This window comes from Serinus canaria, chromosome 20 (assembly GCF_022539315.1).
Source record: "Serinus canaria isolate serCan28SL12 chromosome 20, serCan2020, whole genome shotgun sequence".
In the NCBI taxonomy this organism is placed as follows: Eukaryota; Metazoa; Chordata; class Aves; order Passeriformes; family Fringillidae; genus Serinus; species Serinus canaria.
The window spans coordinates 1,426,002-1,443,825 of NC_066333.1; the positions used below are offsets into that span (position 1 = coordinate 1,426,002).

Here is a 17,824-nt window from a genome sequence, read left to right on the forward strand (position 1 = left end):
TGGCTGGATGCACCACGTGGGTTTTTCCCAGTTGCCAGGAAAAGTTCTTCAGGTCGTTCCTGCAAAATGGGGCTCCCCAGTGACTGAGCTCTGGATGATGGTGGAGTATTTAGGCAATTGGTGATGTATCTTTCTCAGTCGTTATCCTGTCTCTCATATAGCAATTATTAGATGCATTACCGTGCTTCTTCTTGCTTGTTGCTAAAGCCAGCAGTGTAGTTTTATTGAATGTATTCTTTTACTTTTGTGTTGCCTCTATATTCATTGTCAAAAAAGACCATTCTTTCCATTGGTGTCTGTCCTTTAAATTGCCCCCATCAATTGGTAGAACTTCAAAATGTCTTTGAAGTACTTTTAAAAATAGCTCTAATACAAATCTATGGATTTTTTTCCAATGACAAGTCACAAAATAATGTGTCAAATTAGTTAAAGTTCAAGTGGTTCTCTTAACATATCCAGTGATACCAGTCTTTTATCTCTTCCCATAAGCATCAAATTAAGTTCTACAGTTTCTAAAATTTGCTCATGAAGGTTGACTATTTCCACCGTTTTAATTGGAAAATAACTTAAAGCAGTAGTGTGAGCTGTGAGGCTGTGTGGGTATGTCTGTACTAATGAGATAGGGAACATAAATGTGGGCACTGGGAGATGAGGGAAGGTCAGTGGATATGTGAAAATCATCAGGCTAAAGTGGTCGAGGAGCAGATTGATGGGAAAGGCAGCTATGTTATGCTATGCAGCTATATTATACCTCCAAAATCAAATTGCCTGTGTAGACATTGTGGGAATTTTTGATAGCATCATGTTTGTTTAGTTTTAGTATCATAAGTGGAAGTTCAGTGCCAGTCTTTCCCACTGAGGTTTGGACTAATTTATATAGACACTTAGGAGAAGCTTTTAGAAACTGTTAGAGGATCCTTTAAGTGACTCTTCAGCCTAAATTTGTCACTGATAGGACATTTTTTAGGTAAAAGAGAGTAATTAGTTTGATTGAAAGTACCAGGACAGCAGCTTTAAAGGAGCATGGGGGAGATATGAAGCAACATACAGGTCACTGTCCGGATTTGCTTGGGTAAATAATAGCCATATAAGTTATAAGAAGGAAATACATGAAAACATCAACAAATTATGATATCTTTTTGAATAAACAGAGTATAACCCATGATATTTAATGACTTTCTCGTCTCTGATGTTGTTTTTATAACAATGGGATAGCACAGGCTCCAAGGCAGTGATATGTGAATTTTTTGTGAGGTTTCTTATTGGGGCAAAAGAAAACGAAGATAAGCCAGGAAACCAGTGTGCATACGAAGTGTCCAGTAACAGCTTTATGTTGGGACAGTTGATCCAGTTGACTTTTGCATGTCTTTCAGTTTCATGTAACCTGATTGTCCTGGATTGGAGCTGGCTAACACTTGGGTCTGTGTAGTGCTGGACGTGTAGGAAATTCACTAAAGCTGTATTGCTCTGTTTGTTATAATACACAGCAGCAATAAGGGAGATTAAAGTAGTTGTTAAAAGTGAGGAAAATACCTGGTGTAGACTTGTGCATTGAATTTTAGTGTAGGACATAGGAAAAGCTGTAGAAATGAAAGTCCTGATGTTCAAGATGAACATTACTGAACCTGAGGAAAGTTCAATGCTGATTTATGCAATCTGTGCCTTTCTATTCAAACTAGTAAAACTTAAACTGTATTAATAACTGAGCACTAAAAGGGATCCTCAGTTTGGAAAAAAAATAGTCTATATGACCAGTTTGATAGATGTCTCTTTAGAGGAGGAATCTGCTACAGGACAGAGACTCAAAAAGAAAAACAGGACAGGTACAACAGGAATTACTGAGGTTGTTTCAGGGAACTCAAAAAATCACAGAATACCTGAAGTTGGAGGAGACTCCTGGACATGGCCTGATCCAAATTCATCTTGTTAGAGCAAGGCTAGTTAGGGCGGTCAGTAATGTGTTCAGTCAGGTTTGGAATGGCTCTGAGAATTGTGATTTAACCTCCCTTGACAAGTTCTCTGCTCTTCAATTACCCCACAGAAAAATTAATTACTCCATCCCCTGTTTTTAAGCTGAATTTCCTGGATTTTAATTTGTGCCTGCTGGCTATTGTCCTATCCCTGAGTACTGCTAGGGAGAGTCTGCCTTCAGCCTTTTAACCCTTCAAGTATTTATACACACTGATAAGATCTTCCTGATCATTCTCCTTTCCAGGCTTAACAATCCCAGCTTTCTCATCCTCTTCCCAATCACTTTATTGTCTCTATAGCCCTTTGCTGGTGTCACATCAGTCCATCTGTGTCACTATTGATTTGGGGAGCCTAAAGAGTGGGGAGCCTAATTTTAATTCTAGAATTAGAATGAAAGAGAATGATCACCTTTCTCATGCTGCAAGTGATGCTTTTTTCCTAATCCAGGATGCTGGCAACCCTTTTATTTGTTGTTACTGTGAGGAAGCATTGCTAGTTGATGTGCAACTGCACCAGTGTCTTCTGCAGAGTTGTTTTCTGTCCAGCTGTCCCCCAGCCTTTACTGGTTCATGGGTTATTCCTCGCCACGTACAGAACTTTGTGCTTCCCCTTGTGGAATTTTTGTTCCATCAGCATATTTGCTGAGAGTGAGCTGGGTCCAGATCATAAATGGGGAACTTAAACAGTGCTGGCCAAGTCTGTACCCTTGGGCTACAGCACCAATGCCTGGGTTCTAACTGGGCAGTGCACCTCTGATCCCAGCCCTGGGAGCCCTGCCCTTCATCCAGGCTTGCAGTCTACCCCCTAGTCCTGCCTGGCCCCTGCTTCATCCCTTTGTGTGTGGATATTATAGGACATGTGTCGTGGTTTGAGAGGAAATGAAGTTTTTTTGTGATGGTGTGGTCAAGCCAATTGGTGTTCAGATTTTAATATTGGCACCTGGTTTGTCCACTGAGGGCATGGATGCGCCTCTGAGAACACAGGGGGTTAAAAGCTGTGAACTCCCAGGGGAATTTCCTCTTTGAGTTCCGCTTTGGGACTGAGCAGACCCCCCTGCCCAGCTTTGAGGGCATGGAGGGGAGTCATGCGGCCAGAGAGAGGTAGGCCAGGCCTGGGCCGAAGGGTGGAGGAGAACATTGCAAGGCTTCGGGCAGCTGTTCCCCATTTTTCCCCCCCTGGAGAGTGGGAGAGAGAGAGAGAGCCTGCGACAGTGATAGCGCGGCTGGAGTGAAGGAGAAGCGGGGGGGTGCCCGGCAGGGCAGCCAGGCGTGGAAGTTCATGGAGCAAACTGGCAGAGCCTGGGACTTTTAACCCTTCTGAGGAAGATGGGAACCTTGCAAATGCTGATTCCTCCTGAAGTTGATGAGATTGAGAGGATGTTGAGAAGAATTCTAGGTGGGAGGAGATGATGGAGTGGCCTTTGGCTGGACTTTTCTTGTATAGCCACAGCAGAACTACTGGTGTTCCTGTGACACAGAGACTGCATTCTAGGGGGAGGCAATGGCTCAGAGCCAGGAGAGTGCGGCGATGTGGAGGTGTGTGAACAGAGACAACGGGTGAGGAGGGTGGTGGTGGTGCCCTTCGTCTTTGAAGAAGAGGAAGAAGAAGATGATCTCTGTTCAAGAGACCCCTCAGCCCCAGGGGCTGAAATTTGGGGGGGACAAGTGTCCCAAAGGAGAAGGACTGTGCTCTCTTTGGAGCTGGACAAAGTATCCTTAAAGGGAAAAACCCTAGAAGCAGCTCTGATCCATGTGCAGTGGTGAGAGCACTGGACATGGAAGGAAGAGGTCACGTGTGGTGCAAGAGGGACTCCTCTCTTCTCGAGGAACTGAGAATTGGTTATCTAAAGGGTGGTGATGGAATTGGAAATTTGGTGGGGGGAGGAGGAAGAATTTGGAAGGTTTTCATATTGTGTTCTATGTGTCCTGTGTGTGTTTTTTCTTGTAGTTTAGGTTAATAAAGTTTTTTTTCCCTTTCAACCTCAAGTTGGAGCCTGCCTTGCTCTGTCTCTGATCGCATCTTGCAGTGGATGCCAGGGAAGGAGGTATTCTCATGGGGGCGCTGGCATTGCGCCAGGCTCAAACGATGACAACATGGTGTCAGATATTATTTCCTCTTTCTATAGCCATGCTGACTGATACAAATCCCTTTCTTGTCCACATTACGTTTGGAAATGGCTCCTATGAGAATTTGCTCCCTGACCTCCCTGGAGTTCAGATGCTCAGTCTATCTTGGATCATCCTTCTTGCTCTTTCAAGGAAAGGAGTGTCATTTGTTTTTTTTCAGTACCAGGAATGTGGAGAGTCACTCACTGGAGTTGGACTTTTCACTTCAGTGTGGCACAGAGTGGGCTTCCCTGATTTTCTCTAATGCATAGAATGAACAGGAGAAGAAACTTCAGTTCCTCACAGTCTTTCTAGATGCTTAATACTTCTGGAAATTTATACTCCTTGTGATAAGAAACCATTTGTGCTTACACAGATAGTGGTACTCAGTGCCTGCTCCTCTTTCCACATGAAACAAGCAGTTCTGTAGTCTGGCTCATCACTTAGGCCTCAGGGAGACAATTTTACCCTGTTTGATGACACAAATATGTTGTGCTTTATGACAGACTTTTTTTTTACCTATAGCATTCATCATTCATATTAAATAGATATATAGTCCAAATGTAATCTTAATCTATTTGAATAAATACTCTGTTTTTTCTTAGACCAGAGCACAGCAGTTAAAACTTTCTAGTAGCTTTGTAGAAGCAATTTTCTAGCCTTGATTTTGCATAGAAGAAGGGAAAAAGCACATCTGTCCCACTGATGGAGAGTGAGAAACTTTGGGATTTCCTTTTTATAATGTTATAAAGGAAAATATTCCGAAAAATAATCTCCTCTGAAACTGTCAGAATGGAATGAAAGGTGGCAGTTCAGAAACAAAGTGTCACAGCAAGGTCACACATGAAAATACTCTTGTCCATGTGCAGAGAATTAAAGAAGAACAGAAGTAATGCAAAAAGAGTGAACTTGAGTCAGTGAATGTGAGAGACCTGTGGAGGTTTTCCTTGTGGCCAGAATGCTTAGAGAGAACAGGAAAAGAAACAGTCTTCATTAGTGGTTTAATTATTTTAATTTGGACAAGGAGTGCACTTTGGAAATTAATCCACTGAATGTTCTCATAGACTGCACTTGATTTGACTTGTGAAATCAGCTTGGATCAAGGAAGCTGAGTTGCTTTTGGATGAAACTAAACTGGAAGCTGTGGAATTGCTCGTGTTGAACTGTGGGATCCCACTGGAGCTGTTCCAAACTAAAACTCCAAGAACATATCCCATGTGGGTTTCAGGTCTGCAGACCTTCCTGCCTGGTTCCATTCCTGTTGTACTGCACTGCCTGTGGGTGTGGGCACAGCAAAACCTCGTGGGGAAGTTCAGAGACCATCACTGGAAAAGGCTGTGCCATTGTGAAAGGGGCTGCAGCAAAAAAGAGACAGGTTGACTACAGTAATTCTGAAAGGTGTGGGCACAGAGTTTTTAAAAAAATCTCAGTACAGGAGGTGCAAATGGGTCTGTAAGAAAATAGGAATCTGTTTTGGCAAGTAAATTCCCACAGTGGAGCTTAGAAGCCATATGACAGTGCAATTATCTGGGATAAGCTGAAGTAGTCTTAGTCTTAAATACAGGTTTTATTATTCTTTTTTTTTAAATTTTTTTCTGAATGTGAACAAGTTTTTGTTTTTCCAGCAACTATATGAACAAGTTTTGAAAATGAAGCAGCAGTGAAATTCTCCAAGAAGAAACAAACAACAACAACAACAACAAAAAAAAAAAAAAAAAAAAAAAAAAAAAACCCCACGAAACAAAAAAAAACCCCAAAAAAACCCAAAAAAAAATAAAAACCAAACTCACCTAAATTGAGAATAAGTGAAGCATTTATATGGATTGTTATTAATAAAAGGTGCAGGGAAGTACACATCCTAAAGTGTTAAAGGAGTAGCTGAAAAACTGAGCAGGAGAATCCTTCCAAAGGAGTTAGCTTGGAAACTCTTCTCAGTCTTTCAGTTGAAAGCCATCTGAAATGAATGAATGTACAAGCATACACTGAAAAAATTATTGCACTTCTAAGAATTAAATCCTGTAACAAAATAAATCTTGTCATGTACAATGTTTGGGCTGTTTGTTTTAATGTTAGATTTTTCCTGTAGTTTTAGAGAAGCTGCTTGATTTGTGGTGTGAAGTTTTGACAGAAGTAAGCAATCTTGACTGTGAGCAATCTCTTACCATGTTATTGCCAATATCAAGAGGAATAAAATTTCTAAGGAAGGGATCTTTTTGTAATTTCATTTTTAATATGTTTTAGCTTCCTTGGTAGGTTTCAGCAGCAGTGTGGCAGGGAGATGTGAAAGGCTGACATGTTAAGGATGGAAGGCATTATGCACATTCATGCCCTAGTAAAATAGCATGTGTTTGTGTAGAGCCTCAGAGCCACTCACTGCAAACATGAATATCTCTTAAGATGCCTTTATTACAACTTGTATTTTGCTCCTAGTTGAGTGCAGTGAACAGTTCTACAAGTAGATTAAACAGCTTCAGTTAACACTGATGTTCCTTGTTTTGGAGGGTATTGGACAGGATTACCCCCAGAGGCCCTTTCCAGGCCAAAATACTGTTTGTTTCTATTTAAAAAAAAAAAAAAAAAAAAAAAAAAAAGGAAGAAATTGAAAGCAATTCCTAGAAATGTTCCTGTTTTAAGATATCCTCCTATATGCTCTTTTAGTAACCCATTTTCATTTATGTTATTTTCAGTTCATTTTTAGATTGTGTTTTGGTTAAGTGCACAACATAGGGAAGAGCAGAAATATATGGAAAGGATCTGAGAGGTAAAGATATAAATGTAGTTTGGCACTTGTTAAGACTGTTTTCAGAAATCTCTAAGAGTTAAGTCAAGCGTGCTTTTCTCATCCTCAGTGAAAGTTTTCACAGGATTAGGTACCCTGACTTCAAAGTCAGTGCCTATCCTGTGTATTTTGTCTCCTTGTCCTTAATTTTCTGGGTGCAGGAAAAATGGTGGGGCTTTTTCTGGTGTCTTTTAATCTTTTTGGGTTTTGTTCATGTGTTATGTTTTGTGGTTTTAATCCATGAATGCCTTTGTTTTAAATACATAAGTGTTAATTTGCGTTTTTCCGTACTGCTTCTACTAGCTTCTTGGATTGCCGGAAAACTGTTGGAATACCTCTTCCAGGCAGTCATCAGTTAATAGATTATAAGTAAAGAAAATTGCCTAAAGGAAGGTAAATAATGTAAAATTTTGACTTAATGTTTTTCCTCTGAGTGATCACTTTAAGATTATTTCATTGCCCTAATCAAAAATTAATTGAATAACATGAATAGGTAGCTTATAGCTTGTGGATTTATGTGACTGTCTCTTCTCACTACTGTGTCATGCAGCTGAAGCAGTGATAAGCAGAGGCCTACAGATAAATTCTTTCCTTCCCCTTCCCATAGCAACAGTCAGGAAGGGACTTTGGGTGAAGTTCTTCAGAGGATTCCTTTGCTTGCTGTTGTGGTAAGGTCAAAAATAACCTGTTGTGAGCAGCACCATGAATATTTGAGATGCTCAAGATTGGGATTTTTGCTTTGTAGGAGCCTCTCTGCCTCTGAGCCAGCTGAGGCTAAACATGGCTGTAGGGCTGAATAAGCTTTGACAGGGCAGATGAAACAAAACATTATTGTTTTGGTAACTGTTTTGTTAACTACCTCGTGGTACTTCAGTGCTTCTTTGGGCTCAAAATTGTCTTTTCTGATAAAATATGAGTTGGGAAACCTGATCTCTGAATTACAGAAAAACAGATAAATGTATTTCTACAGCCAGGGTGGGGTGTTGCTTTGGTGAGCCATAACTGAGGCTGTGTGCTGCAGGGTATTGTGTTTATTGAGCAGCTGCAGTTTACAGAAAGCACTAAATGTTCTCAGATACCTGGTCAGGTTAATGTCAGAGCAGTTTAACAGTAACTGCTTGGACGTGTCTGGCCACACTGTGTGCTTTTCCCTGGAGAAAACTCTCTTCTAAGGTTACTACTGAAAAAATACTGTTTATACTTTCTAGGTAGTTTCTTTATAGCAACCTCAAAATGTAGCCGTTGTGGGTTTTTTTAAGTGAAATACAAAATGTTTTATTGCCTGTTAGGGAAATACATGCTGTTGATTACTTTGCTTCAGTTTGTCTTATTTCTGAGGAAGGATATCCTTAAACATACAGCACAGAATATTTCTTTAACTTCTGTTTCCTCAAAAGTCCATGTAGGACATGGCTCACAGTGCAAGGAAGTGGAAGAATTAAGAGGGGAAGCTGTAAATTATTTCTACAAGACAGGAGAGTTCTGATTGCTAGAACTTGATGCCTTTTTTTGTTAGAGATCTAGAATAACATCTAACAGTCCTAGTAACAGGAATATTTAAGGTCAGAGGGATTTTGGAGATGCTAAAAGGGTATTTGCCTATGGAAGAAGAGTATTGCTCATTCTGAGAAGTTGGTTCACTGTATAGTTAAATCATTCCCAATTCTAGGACTTTCACCTTTTAAGGGCATAAACTCTCTGCTCACAATACTGTCACCTGGTGGGTTTCAGATTGTGGGTTTAATTTGTGTTTTGCAAGCTGGACTTCATTTCAACCATTCTGTAAGAAATGTGATGGTCACAGCAGAGCAGTGGGGTGGGTTAGCCGTGGCTGGCTGCCAGGTGTTCACTCTGCCTCCTCAACCAAATACGATTTGGTGTGTTTGATAAGTAAAACTCTTGTGTGCCCACACCTTTAGGAGTGCCCGTTGAGAAAAGGCAGCCAGCAGTGAATTAAAACTCTTGACCTTCCAGAAAAGGGGACCTAGGAAAGAGTTTTGCCCATCATGAACTAGATAAAAGAGCACAGACCCCTGTAAATGAGCTTTTACTTTGTGTGTTGCCAGCCCATGATGATAACACCTGGGAACTCTCATCTATAAAGGAACAGGCTTGAATATCTGGTTTCTTGAATGAAAAGCAATTTGTCTTGTTGTGCAGGTAGCAAGGTGACTACTTACCTTTCCACTCAGCAGATTATGACTTTGTTCTGGTCGTGAACTCCCACTGGGAAATTTTCCTGAAGCCTCATCACAGAAGCATCAGAATGAAATAGTTCTGAGTCAGTGCAGTATTGTGTTGTAACAGTGTGATTACCAAAGATTTTTTGCAAAGAATTTTAAAGGCCAAAATTAATTTCTAAATGCAGTGGTTTGGAAAACGCAGGAGCTAATCCAGTTAATGTCCACTTAATATGGGTAAATCCAGTAATTCAAAAAACTTTTAGAGTTTGTGGTAGTGACTTACAACTATTCCAGTTTCACTGCCTTCTCCTCTGTCATCTTAATACTAGTTTAATTCTGTGTACTGGGGGTTACCATGCATGCCAAGTTTCACAGATGTTTTCCAATGGCAGCGTTTAAGAACCAGGCATTTTAAGTATTGCTGTATTTCGAAGATTACAGCAGTGAACCAGTTTTAGCTTAGTGGTTTGCATATATGAATTGTTGTCCTCTTTGAAATGGATTGTACCATGAGAAGGAAATGGCTGAAACAAAAATAGACCACCTCTTTGTTTCTACAAATGGTTTTAATTATCCTGTGCAGCTCTCTGCAGTGTCTGCTCTTGCCAGGCTTTTGGAAATGAAGCAAAAGGCATATGGTGTTCATGTACATTTTTCCTTTTTTCCCTTCTTTGAGCATTTCTTAAAACTTAGTAAAAGCTAACATCCTCCAAATTAGGAAGGAAATCCATGGGGAAGTTGTCTGAGTTGGTGGCAATGCCAGTTTTTTCCCTTTTGTTCTGCCTGCCACAGTTTCAGTCTAAGAACAGCTTGTGTTTGGGGAATTTCTGATGTACTACTGAAAGTGTGAAAAACTGTCAAATTAAGCTTGTCTTTCTTGGAATTTTTTATATTGCAGTTCTGTTTCTTTACACATTTTCTTTTTCCCGTTCTTTTATTCAGAATCAAATGCTACATGTGTGTGGAAAAAAGTCTTGTGAACTATTTCTGCTGAGGTGCAGGTTTTACAAGCAGGCTTATTGCAGAGAAATGCTAATGACTGAATTCTCTATAATTTTGCTGTAAGTCTCCAGTTTGGGAGGCCTGAAGACAGTTTAATTTGGACTGCAAGCAGTGTTGGAAGCATTTTTCTCCTCAGGCTGAAGTTGATAGACCAGTTTTTCTAACCTGTGCCATTTGCACAAGGAGCCTTACCTGGTGATCCCAGGTATTCAGGGAAAAGTTAAAGTAAGTATCGCTGGGTGTCTGCTTACAACGTTTCCAGAGTTATTCTGCCTTTCATTGGGCAGTGTTTTTGCTTTGGTAGGCAGGATGAATGTTTTTCAACATTTCCAACTTAAGAACTTCAGATTCAGAAGAGTTTCCCAAGCTCAGTTCTCTCTTGAAGTGGTAGGTATTTAGGAACAAGGAATCAGCACTGAGGATTACTTTTTCATAAATAACTGTTTCTAGAAAAGGTGTTTAAGGTTGATGGTATGTAATTTCTTATAGTTTGCTGCTGTAATTTAAGATCTGTTTGTGACAATCATTTTTTTATGCCATTGTGTATATCAGTATAGTGTCACACTCATCATTCATGTTGCATTGAGGTCACAGGAAGTTAGATAAACAGAACTCATACTGAGTTTACAGAGTAAAGAGTCTCACTCTCTTTACCACAGTTAACGTGAAATTTGTCTTTAAAATCTCACACTACTTATACCCTCTCACACATTTCATTAACTCATGCCCTCACTTGTGTACTCTCAGACACCAGAACATTTCTGGGTGTTGAGGTGGGATAGCTGGTGTCTCTAATGGTGTCTGTCGCTGTTAATTGTGCTCCAGGTTCCTGTTGGTGATAACAAACAACTTCACATGTGGATATTTTATATCCTCTGGGAGTCAAGAGTTGCTGTTTGCTAGTCCTTTGCTCCAGAATCTGGTGTACTTCAGCTTCCATAAATCTTCAGTGGAGGCTAATGCTGCTTGTTTTTTTCCTTATTTGGAATATCCATATCTTTAAAGCTACAGTCTGTTTTCCTGTTGGGCTGACAGGAAGTGGAATGACATATGTGATGTGACATAATCCTGTTGGCGCTCTCCTCTTTGAAGCACAGGCTGTTTTGCTGGTCAGGCATCTGTGCTGGAGTCTTATCAGAGTAAAGGCTTCCTGGCCTTGACACAAACAGTCCTGTTTTATTCTTGCAAGAAGTGCCCTTTGTTATCAATCAAAGCCATTTTATCTCTTGTTTAGCTGATTTATGCATGTTTTCATCCCTACTTTGTTCATCTCATTTTAGCATCTTCATTATATTCTCTATAAGGTATGTTTGTTCATAGCAGTAAAACATTCAATAGAAAAGTTCAGAATGGTGGCTCTAGAGAACACATTCAGATAATCTCACTTGCAGAATTAAACCTGTTGATTTCGAGAAGGTGTAACTTCTGACTCTTGATATACCACTGTCCTTGAAAAGGGTGCAGAAATTATCTGTAAGGAGCTGTAACAAGAAAGTGATTCCTGTGTTGAGTCAGGAGTACAGTAGGTCATATATATTGTATATATGATTCAGATATTGGAAAAAGCACACAATTTTAAGACAGGATAGTAGAAGAAGCTTCTACTTCAGCATCTAGGATTTCTCATTAGGAAGTCTACTGAAAGGCCAGGATAGAAGTTGGGCGCCTCTTTTTAATTTGTTTTGTGGTTTATATATCCTGCTTGTCCCTCCTTGCAGCCTCTGAAGGTCATGTCACTTGGTTTGCTTCCCAAACCAATTAAACTGTGTTCCCCACAAACATATTTTTAGCCTGTGTATTGAATTGGCTCCAGTTTTATCTTTCAGTCAGGATCACACTTGGTTCTCTCAGAGCAGCTGGCTGGACGTTGGTTTGTACCTGGATAACCTGAGCATGGAAGCTGCAGGGAGCTGTGCCTGTGCTGGCTCTGGTGGCAGGGAAGACAGGACCACACAGCTCAGTAGTAATCCAGTCCACAGCCTGTTTTCAGACCCATCATGTATCTGACATTTGTACAAAAACCAGTTTGGGCATTTTAAATTCCAGCAGTTGTATTCTGGCACAGACTGCTTGGATTCTCCAGACTTCTTGGTGAATGGATGTAGTGCTGCTTGCAAAGTAATGACCAAAGGGAGCCAAGCTGCATTCTGTGTTGAACCTCTCTGATCCATTCCTTATATAAATATCCTGTGATGCAAACCTCGTAATTGCTTCCCTTTCCAACGTGTACTCAATGCTCTTGTAATCTGTGTCTATTCTTTTCTCCTTGGTTGATTACTCAGCAGTTTCTTCCTTTCTGTCTTTTGACTTGTTTGAGCAAACCTGACCACGTCCTTAAAACTTATTTTAGGGGGAACAAAATGTGTAAACCACTAAAACCAGCTTTGTCAAACAAACCACATTGTACTTTAAAGATGAAACTTGAACAGTTAAAGTAACTGCAAATTTGCTAAGCAAGTAAGTTGCCAAACTCCCTGTCTCTCTCTGGGCTCACTGTGTAGTTATAGCTAACATTAAAGAGAAAAACCTTTTTGACAGTATGCATGCCTTCATTTAAGAAGAGGCTTCAGTGTTTGGGGGGCAGGAGAAGAAGCATCTCTATAATTTCTCACACACTAAAAAGTGCATGTATTTATCACATGCTGTTGACAAAAGGGACATGTTACATTTTACATGCAGTTTTTTTTAAAAATTGTGTATATTTTATGTTTTTTTCCAAAAGTCTGTAGTCCTGTTACATAGTGAGGTTCTCAAAACCATTTTTAAAATTACTGGGTATGTTAATAGAATTTTTTTCATTATGCAGGTTTTCTTTCTCCATTATTGAAATTGCAAATGCACTTTGAATAGGAACACCTGTAGAGAGCAGCTCAGCCTATTCTTAAAATTAATTACTAAACATAAGACTTAAAGCAGCCAACAATGTGCAATTATTTCAGTATTTTTTAAATTATAAAGAGCATGGGCCAACATATTTCCAAAGCTATGCGTGTGTGATACTGTCACAGGGTTTCATTCTCACCTCAGTGTCTCCTTTCAAATAAATACAAAACAAAGTAACTTTCTTAAGTAAGCTGGTTCCTTACCAGATAAATTCCAGTGCTGAATAAAGTCCCCAGGTTAAATTGGTGTGACACTGAAGGTCTCTCAATCCATTGATAGAATTTTTTTCCTGCCTATACTCCCTGATTTTTGTGGTTTGAGGAGGTCCTGCCCAGCTCTTCCCTTCCTTTGGTTTAACCACAAAGCACTAAAAAGGGTGGGGATAAAAAAGCAGCTTTCTTGTGATTTCTTAGAAAAATAACTGAGATCCTCCTTTGCTGCCTTCCTTTCTCCCAGTGTAGCATTTGGGTTGCACTCTCCTCCTTTTTTTACCCCTCGCACTGTAAACTGTGGTGGAAATTTGTTGTCTTGGATGAAAATACCCCAGCAGCACTGGGTCAGGCCAGGAGGGAAGCTGCTGGGAAAGCACTACAGGTGGGATTCGGAAAACAGGACCAAAAGGATGCGTGGTCCGAGTTTCCTGCTGTGAGGCAGGTTTATTTTAAGCAGTATTTGTTCAAACCTGCCTGAAAACCAACAGTGGTGCATGCAATTATGAAGCTGAGTATAATTTATCTAATAATTTACATAATATTGTAGGATGTTATAGAACCAAACCTCCCTTGGAGCAGGTATGCAGCCACTGAGGAGGTTCAGACAACTATTTCAATGGTTTATTTTTAGTTGCAAGAAGATACCCTCTCTATTTTGTCTTTTTATATGCCAAACAATTTGTCTTGTTCATTTCTGAGAAAATCATATTTACCTGATACATCCATTATGCTGGATTGTCATTCCAGTCATTCTGTCGCAGCTCTCAAACCTTTCAGCTGATGTTCCTAAATTTCAGATTCTGACAGTTTTTTGGAAGTGAGTTGCAGCATCTGGGAGAAAAATGACAATAGGAGTTTGCTATAATTTAAAACAAAACAAAACCAGAACAACAAAAGACCAACCAACAAAAAAAACCCCTCAAAACCCAGCCCAAACGACACAAAGTCCCTAAATATCCATGAAGATGTGTTTGATTTTCTACTGCAGAAAAAAAACTCAACATGCATTCTCAGCTTTGGAATGACAGTTTTAACTTGTGAAAGTGCTTGTAGCATTACATTGAATTAATAAAGATATTTGCTTTTCACATTCCTAAGCACCATTTCTATTATACTAAAACTAGATGGAAGTACTTAATAATGATTGAGGAGTGGTTTTTTAATTTTGTGATTAGGCTTACAAGTAGCCCTAGGCCGATTCTGAGTTGAAATCATCTGCAGCTTTTAATAGAGTTTTTACACACAAACAAAATCTGTTTGGTGTATTTGTTACATAAATAAAGAGGAGTAAAATGTTAAAATTTAAGTGTAAATAGACAATATGTGTGACTGATGGCCTTACTGCCTTTTGCATTCTCTTTTGCTTCCTTCCAAGTCTAGTTCATTAATCACCACAGATTCTTCTTTGGCTAATCAGTATATTTTAGCTTAGTTTCCTAACAGAATTAGGTGTACATAATTCCACCTTCTCTCTTCCCATTTTCCTGTGGGTTGCACTACAGACTTTCTAAATTATTAATCCATTCCAGCTAAAAACTGATGGAGATGGAGGTAGAGAAGTTAAAAGAAATTTCTATGAGTTGTGAAAAATCCAGATAAAGTATTCACATGCATGGTAGGAAAGGGACTTAAATTAGTGCCCAGCTGAGAGAAAAGCTACAGTGTGTTTTCTGTGATTATTCCTTGCTGGAAGCTTGGCATGGAACCAGCTATTCTGCTTGTGGAGTCTTTCTCAGCAGGCACTTAGGGGGAGTAGAAGAGGAACTGGAGTCAAGTCATTGGAAAACATGGAAAGAGAGGTAGGGATGTTGAAGTGCAGGGCAGAGGTAAACTGTTGCTTCCTTCTTCTTCCTGTGGAACTCTGCTTTTCCTGGTTAATTAATGAAGCTTACCATAGGTGTACAGCCTCTAGATTTTAGCAAGAGTACAATAAAATAAGTCTCTAAGTTTTATTGTTCAAAAATAATTAGAAACTTTCTAGCAGCTGAGAGAACTAAGTAATGTGTAGTACAGTTTCTTTTTTTTTTTTAGAAGTTTTGGCAGGCAGTGTATTCCTGGAACTTTCCTTAATCTGGTTGTTGGTGAAGGCTGTGTCTCCCATCATAGACATTTACACTTCCACATGTGTTAACTCAGTGGGTGTTTGCAGGACATTCATTTCAGATGTGGTTAAGCTGCTAGATTTTCTTTGCATATTCTCAATGAAAATGATCAAATGTTACTAAAATAATTTTAATGAGTGTATTTGCTGGGTTAGAAATCAAAGTTGGCTTCAACACGTGCTTCTGAATGAGTGTTGTGTGGTGTAAGTGCTTAGTGTGGGAGTTCAGTAAAGAGGGATCCCCTTCAGGGATTCCAGGTGTATTCTGTGCAGTATTATTTCTCCAGGTGGGAACTGGCAGCTCTTTTGTAAATCCAAACTCCTTCAGACTATCCAGTGTGTCTGTGCTGGTCTCGATGTGATCTGATTGCTTTCCTGCAGCATAAAGGATACCCAGGGAGGTTGGTACAACCAGTCACAGGAGCAGAATTAAAAATTGCCCTCTAAGTCATTTAAATTTAGGCTACTTTTTAAAAACTTATGTTAAAATCTTTTTCACTCTAACATGATTTAAATCTGTGTGATTCACATCTGAAATTTAGTAACAGCACTGAACTATGCTAATAACACCAAATACTATTTGAGCAAGTCATTAGTACTGTTTTTGGTGGTGTCACATTTTGCAGTAGGAAACACTGGCACCAGAAAGCTGCATGATGCAAGAATGATCCATTTCACAACTTTCACACACCTATGGGATTACAGTTTCCAAAGTCACTGTCACAGACATTTGCTTCAAATCACAGCCTCCAAAAAGAAAGTTTCCATATTGAGACCTGATCTCCTTGCACAAATTCTGGTTTCCTTGGTTTGAAAAATGCATATTGTATGATTGGTTATTCACAAATACTAAAGTGAATACTATATGTGTTATGTTGGAAAGTTATGCTGTATTAATCTCTTTTAAAAAAGTAGTGTGGTGGCTATAGTTTTTAGGCTATAACATAATATTAAAATAGAAACTATGTGGTGTAAGATACTTATTGTAACTAGCTCAAGGAATGGATAAGATAATCAAGAAAGTCTTTGCATAGAGATAATAGCAACAAGACACCAGAATTCCAAGAGAAGAATTGTTACCTTCTTATCAGGACAACCCTGACTTCTCCCAGACTTCGAGGAACCTCAGCAATTGATTTAAAAGACCGGGGGGGAGGAGTTGAAGTTAAGCAGAAATGCCCATAGTTTGAAAGGAATGTTTAAATCATGTATGAGATACATGAATATGCAACAGGCTATTGCTTTAAAGGGTTAATCCTTTGTTAGCAAGGTGTGCTTTTGTGGCAGAATGCAAAAGCACCCAGATGTCCATAAATCTTTGCCTTTTTGTTTTCTTATTGTCCTAACTTTGATTGTCCCAATTCTTATTGTCCTAATTTTTATTACTATTTTATTACTATTAAACTTCTAAAATTTTAAGAAAAGTGAATGGTGTTTTTCACACTTGGTGTGGCTGAACATGTTTGGGGTTAGATAAACTGCTTGTGGTGTTATCAGCTGTAGGTTCATTAATGGAGTTTTTTGACTCATGATACAGATAGCAGCAGCCTAACCTAGTACTTTCCTTTCCTTGCTGGAAGTCATGTGTGCAGAAAAGTGCTTGAGAGCTGGCAGGAGATGTTTGCTCTGCATTGGGATCCCATCTGGTGGCTGCCCAAAGCAGAGCATGGTGGGGGCTCAGGGCTGAAGAGGAGCTCCCTGGCCACAGCAGCTGAGCCCCACGAGAGAGGATCACCCAGAGAGGTGCAGGAATGGTTTGCAGTAGATTCTGAGCAGGGAGATGGTGTGGAAGGAGGGAACAAGGCATGACAGGAATGCAGCGAGTGCTCTGGGAGGTGTATCCAGCAGGCTGTTCATTTTGCAGTGGAGTTCAGTTGGTAAGAGATGCTGAGGTGAAATGTGTTTTAAAAATGAATAGGTGATAGAGGTATCTTGGTATTTCCAGACTGATGACGGTGTTTAATGTAATAGTACACTCTTTAATTTCTCTGGAAGCTCTGTGATGCTCACTGTCCACTTTGTCTGCCCCCCCAAAACCAAATACTGCAAGGGGAACCTGTGCCTTGGGCTGGGAGGATCAGACTAGCCTTGGTGTAAGAGTTGGGATGTGCCAAGAAAAGTTGTGAAGTAACTGAAAGTTGTCTTGTTCTCTTTCAAAAGTGATGTATTTCCTTTTTTATTTAAGTGCTTTGTAGTGTTTCTGCCTCTGTCTGTAGACTTGCTCTGACCAGGTAAAATCAAAAAAGATAGAAAAGCAGGTTTCTCTAAATTTGAAATTTCCTTTTTAATTTCATAATTTATTTTCAGTCTTTTTGCTATGCTTGTGGATTTTGGTGTTTGTTTATTTTTACAAACCAAGTAGTTCTTGACGCAGAAAGATAAACCTACCCAGGATTTATGACACCAAGACAAGCAGATGTTTTAGACATAAGAAGTACAGCAAACTTTGGAATTAGAAACATTATTCACTCATTAATTCACAGATTGAAGTGACAAAATCGAAAGACCTCTTTTGCCTGGAACCTGAATAGTTACAGGTCATGTAATAGAGACTGTGAGCCCTTTGTAAAGAATTTTCTGTACTTTGG

General features: G+C 39.6%; 1 protein-coding gene across 6 annotated transcripts in view; it reads left to right on the forward strand.

Moving 5' to 3' along the window:
* ITCH (itchy E3 ubiquitin protein ligase) overlaps positions 1 to 17,824 on the forward strand; it is a 59,846-nt gene that overhangs the window by 8,988 nt on the left and 33,034 nt on the right. For 2 of the 6 annotated variants that reach the window (XM_050982056.1, XM_050982057.1), the window contains exon 1: positions 16,853 to 17,113. The exons of 1 other annotated variant lie outside the window; for it this stretch is intronic. In XM_050982056.1, coding sequence (XP_050838013.1) covers positions 17,042 to 17,113 — 72 coding nt within the window. In that variant the 5' untranslated portion in view covers positions 16,853 to 17,041. Of the gene's footprint in view, positions 1 to 6,653; positions 7,524 to 16,850; positions 17,114 to 17,824 lie in introns of those variants that run through there. 3 more of the 6 variants (XM_050982058.1, XM_050982059.1, XM_050982055.1) reach the window with 3 other exon arrangements.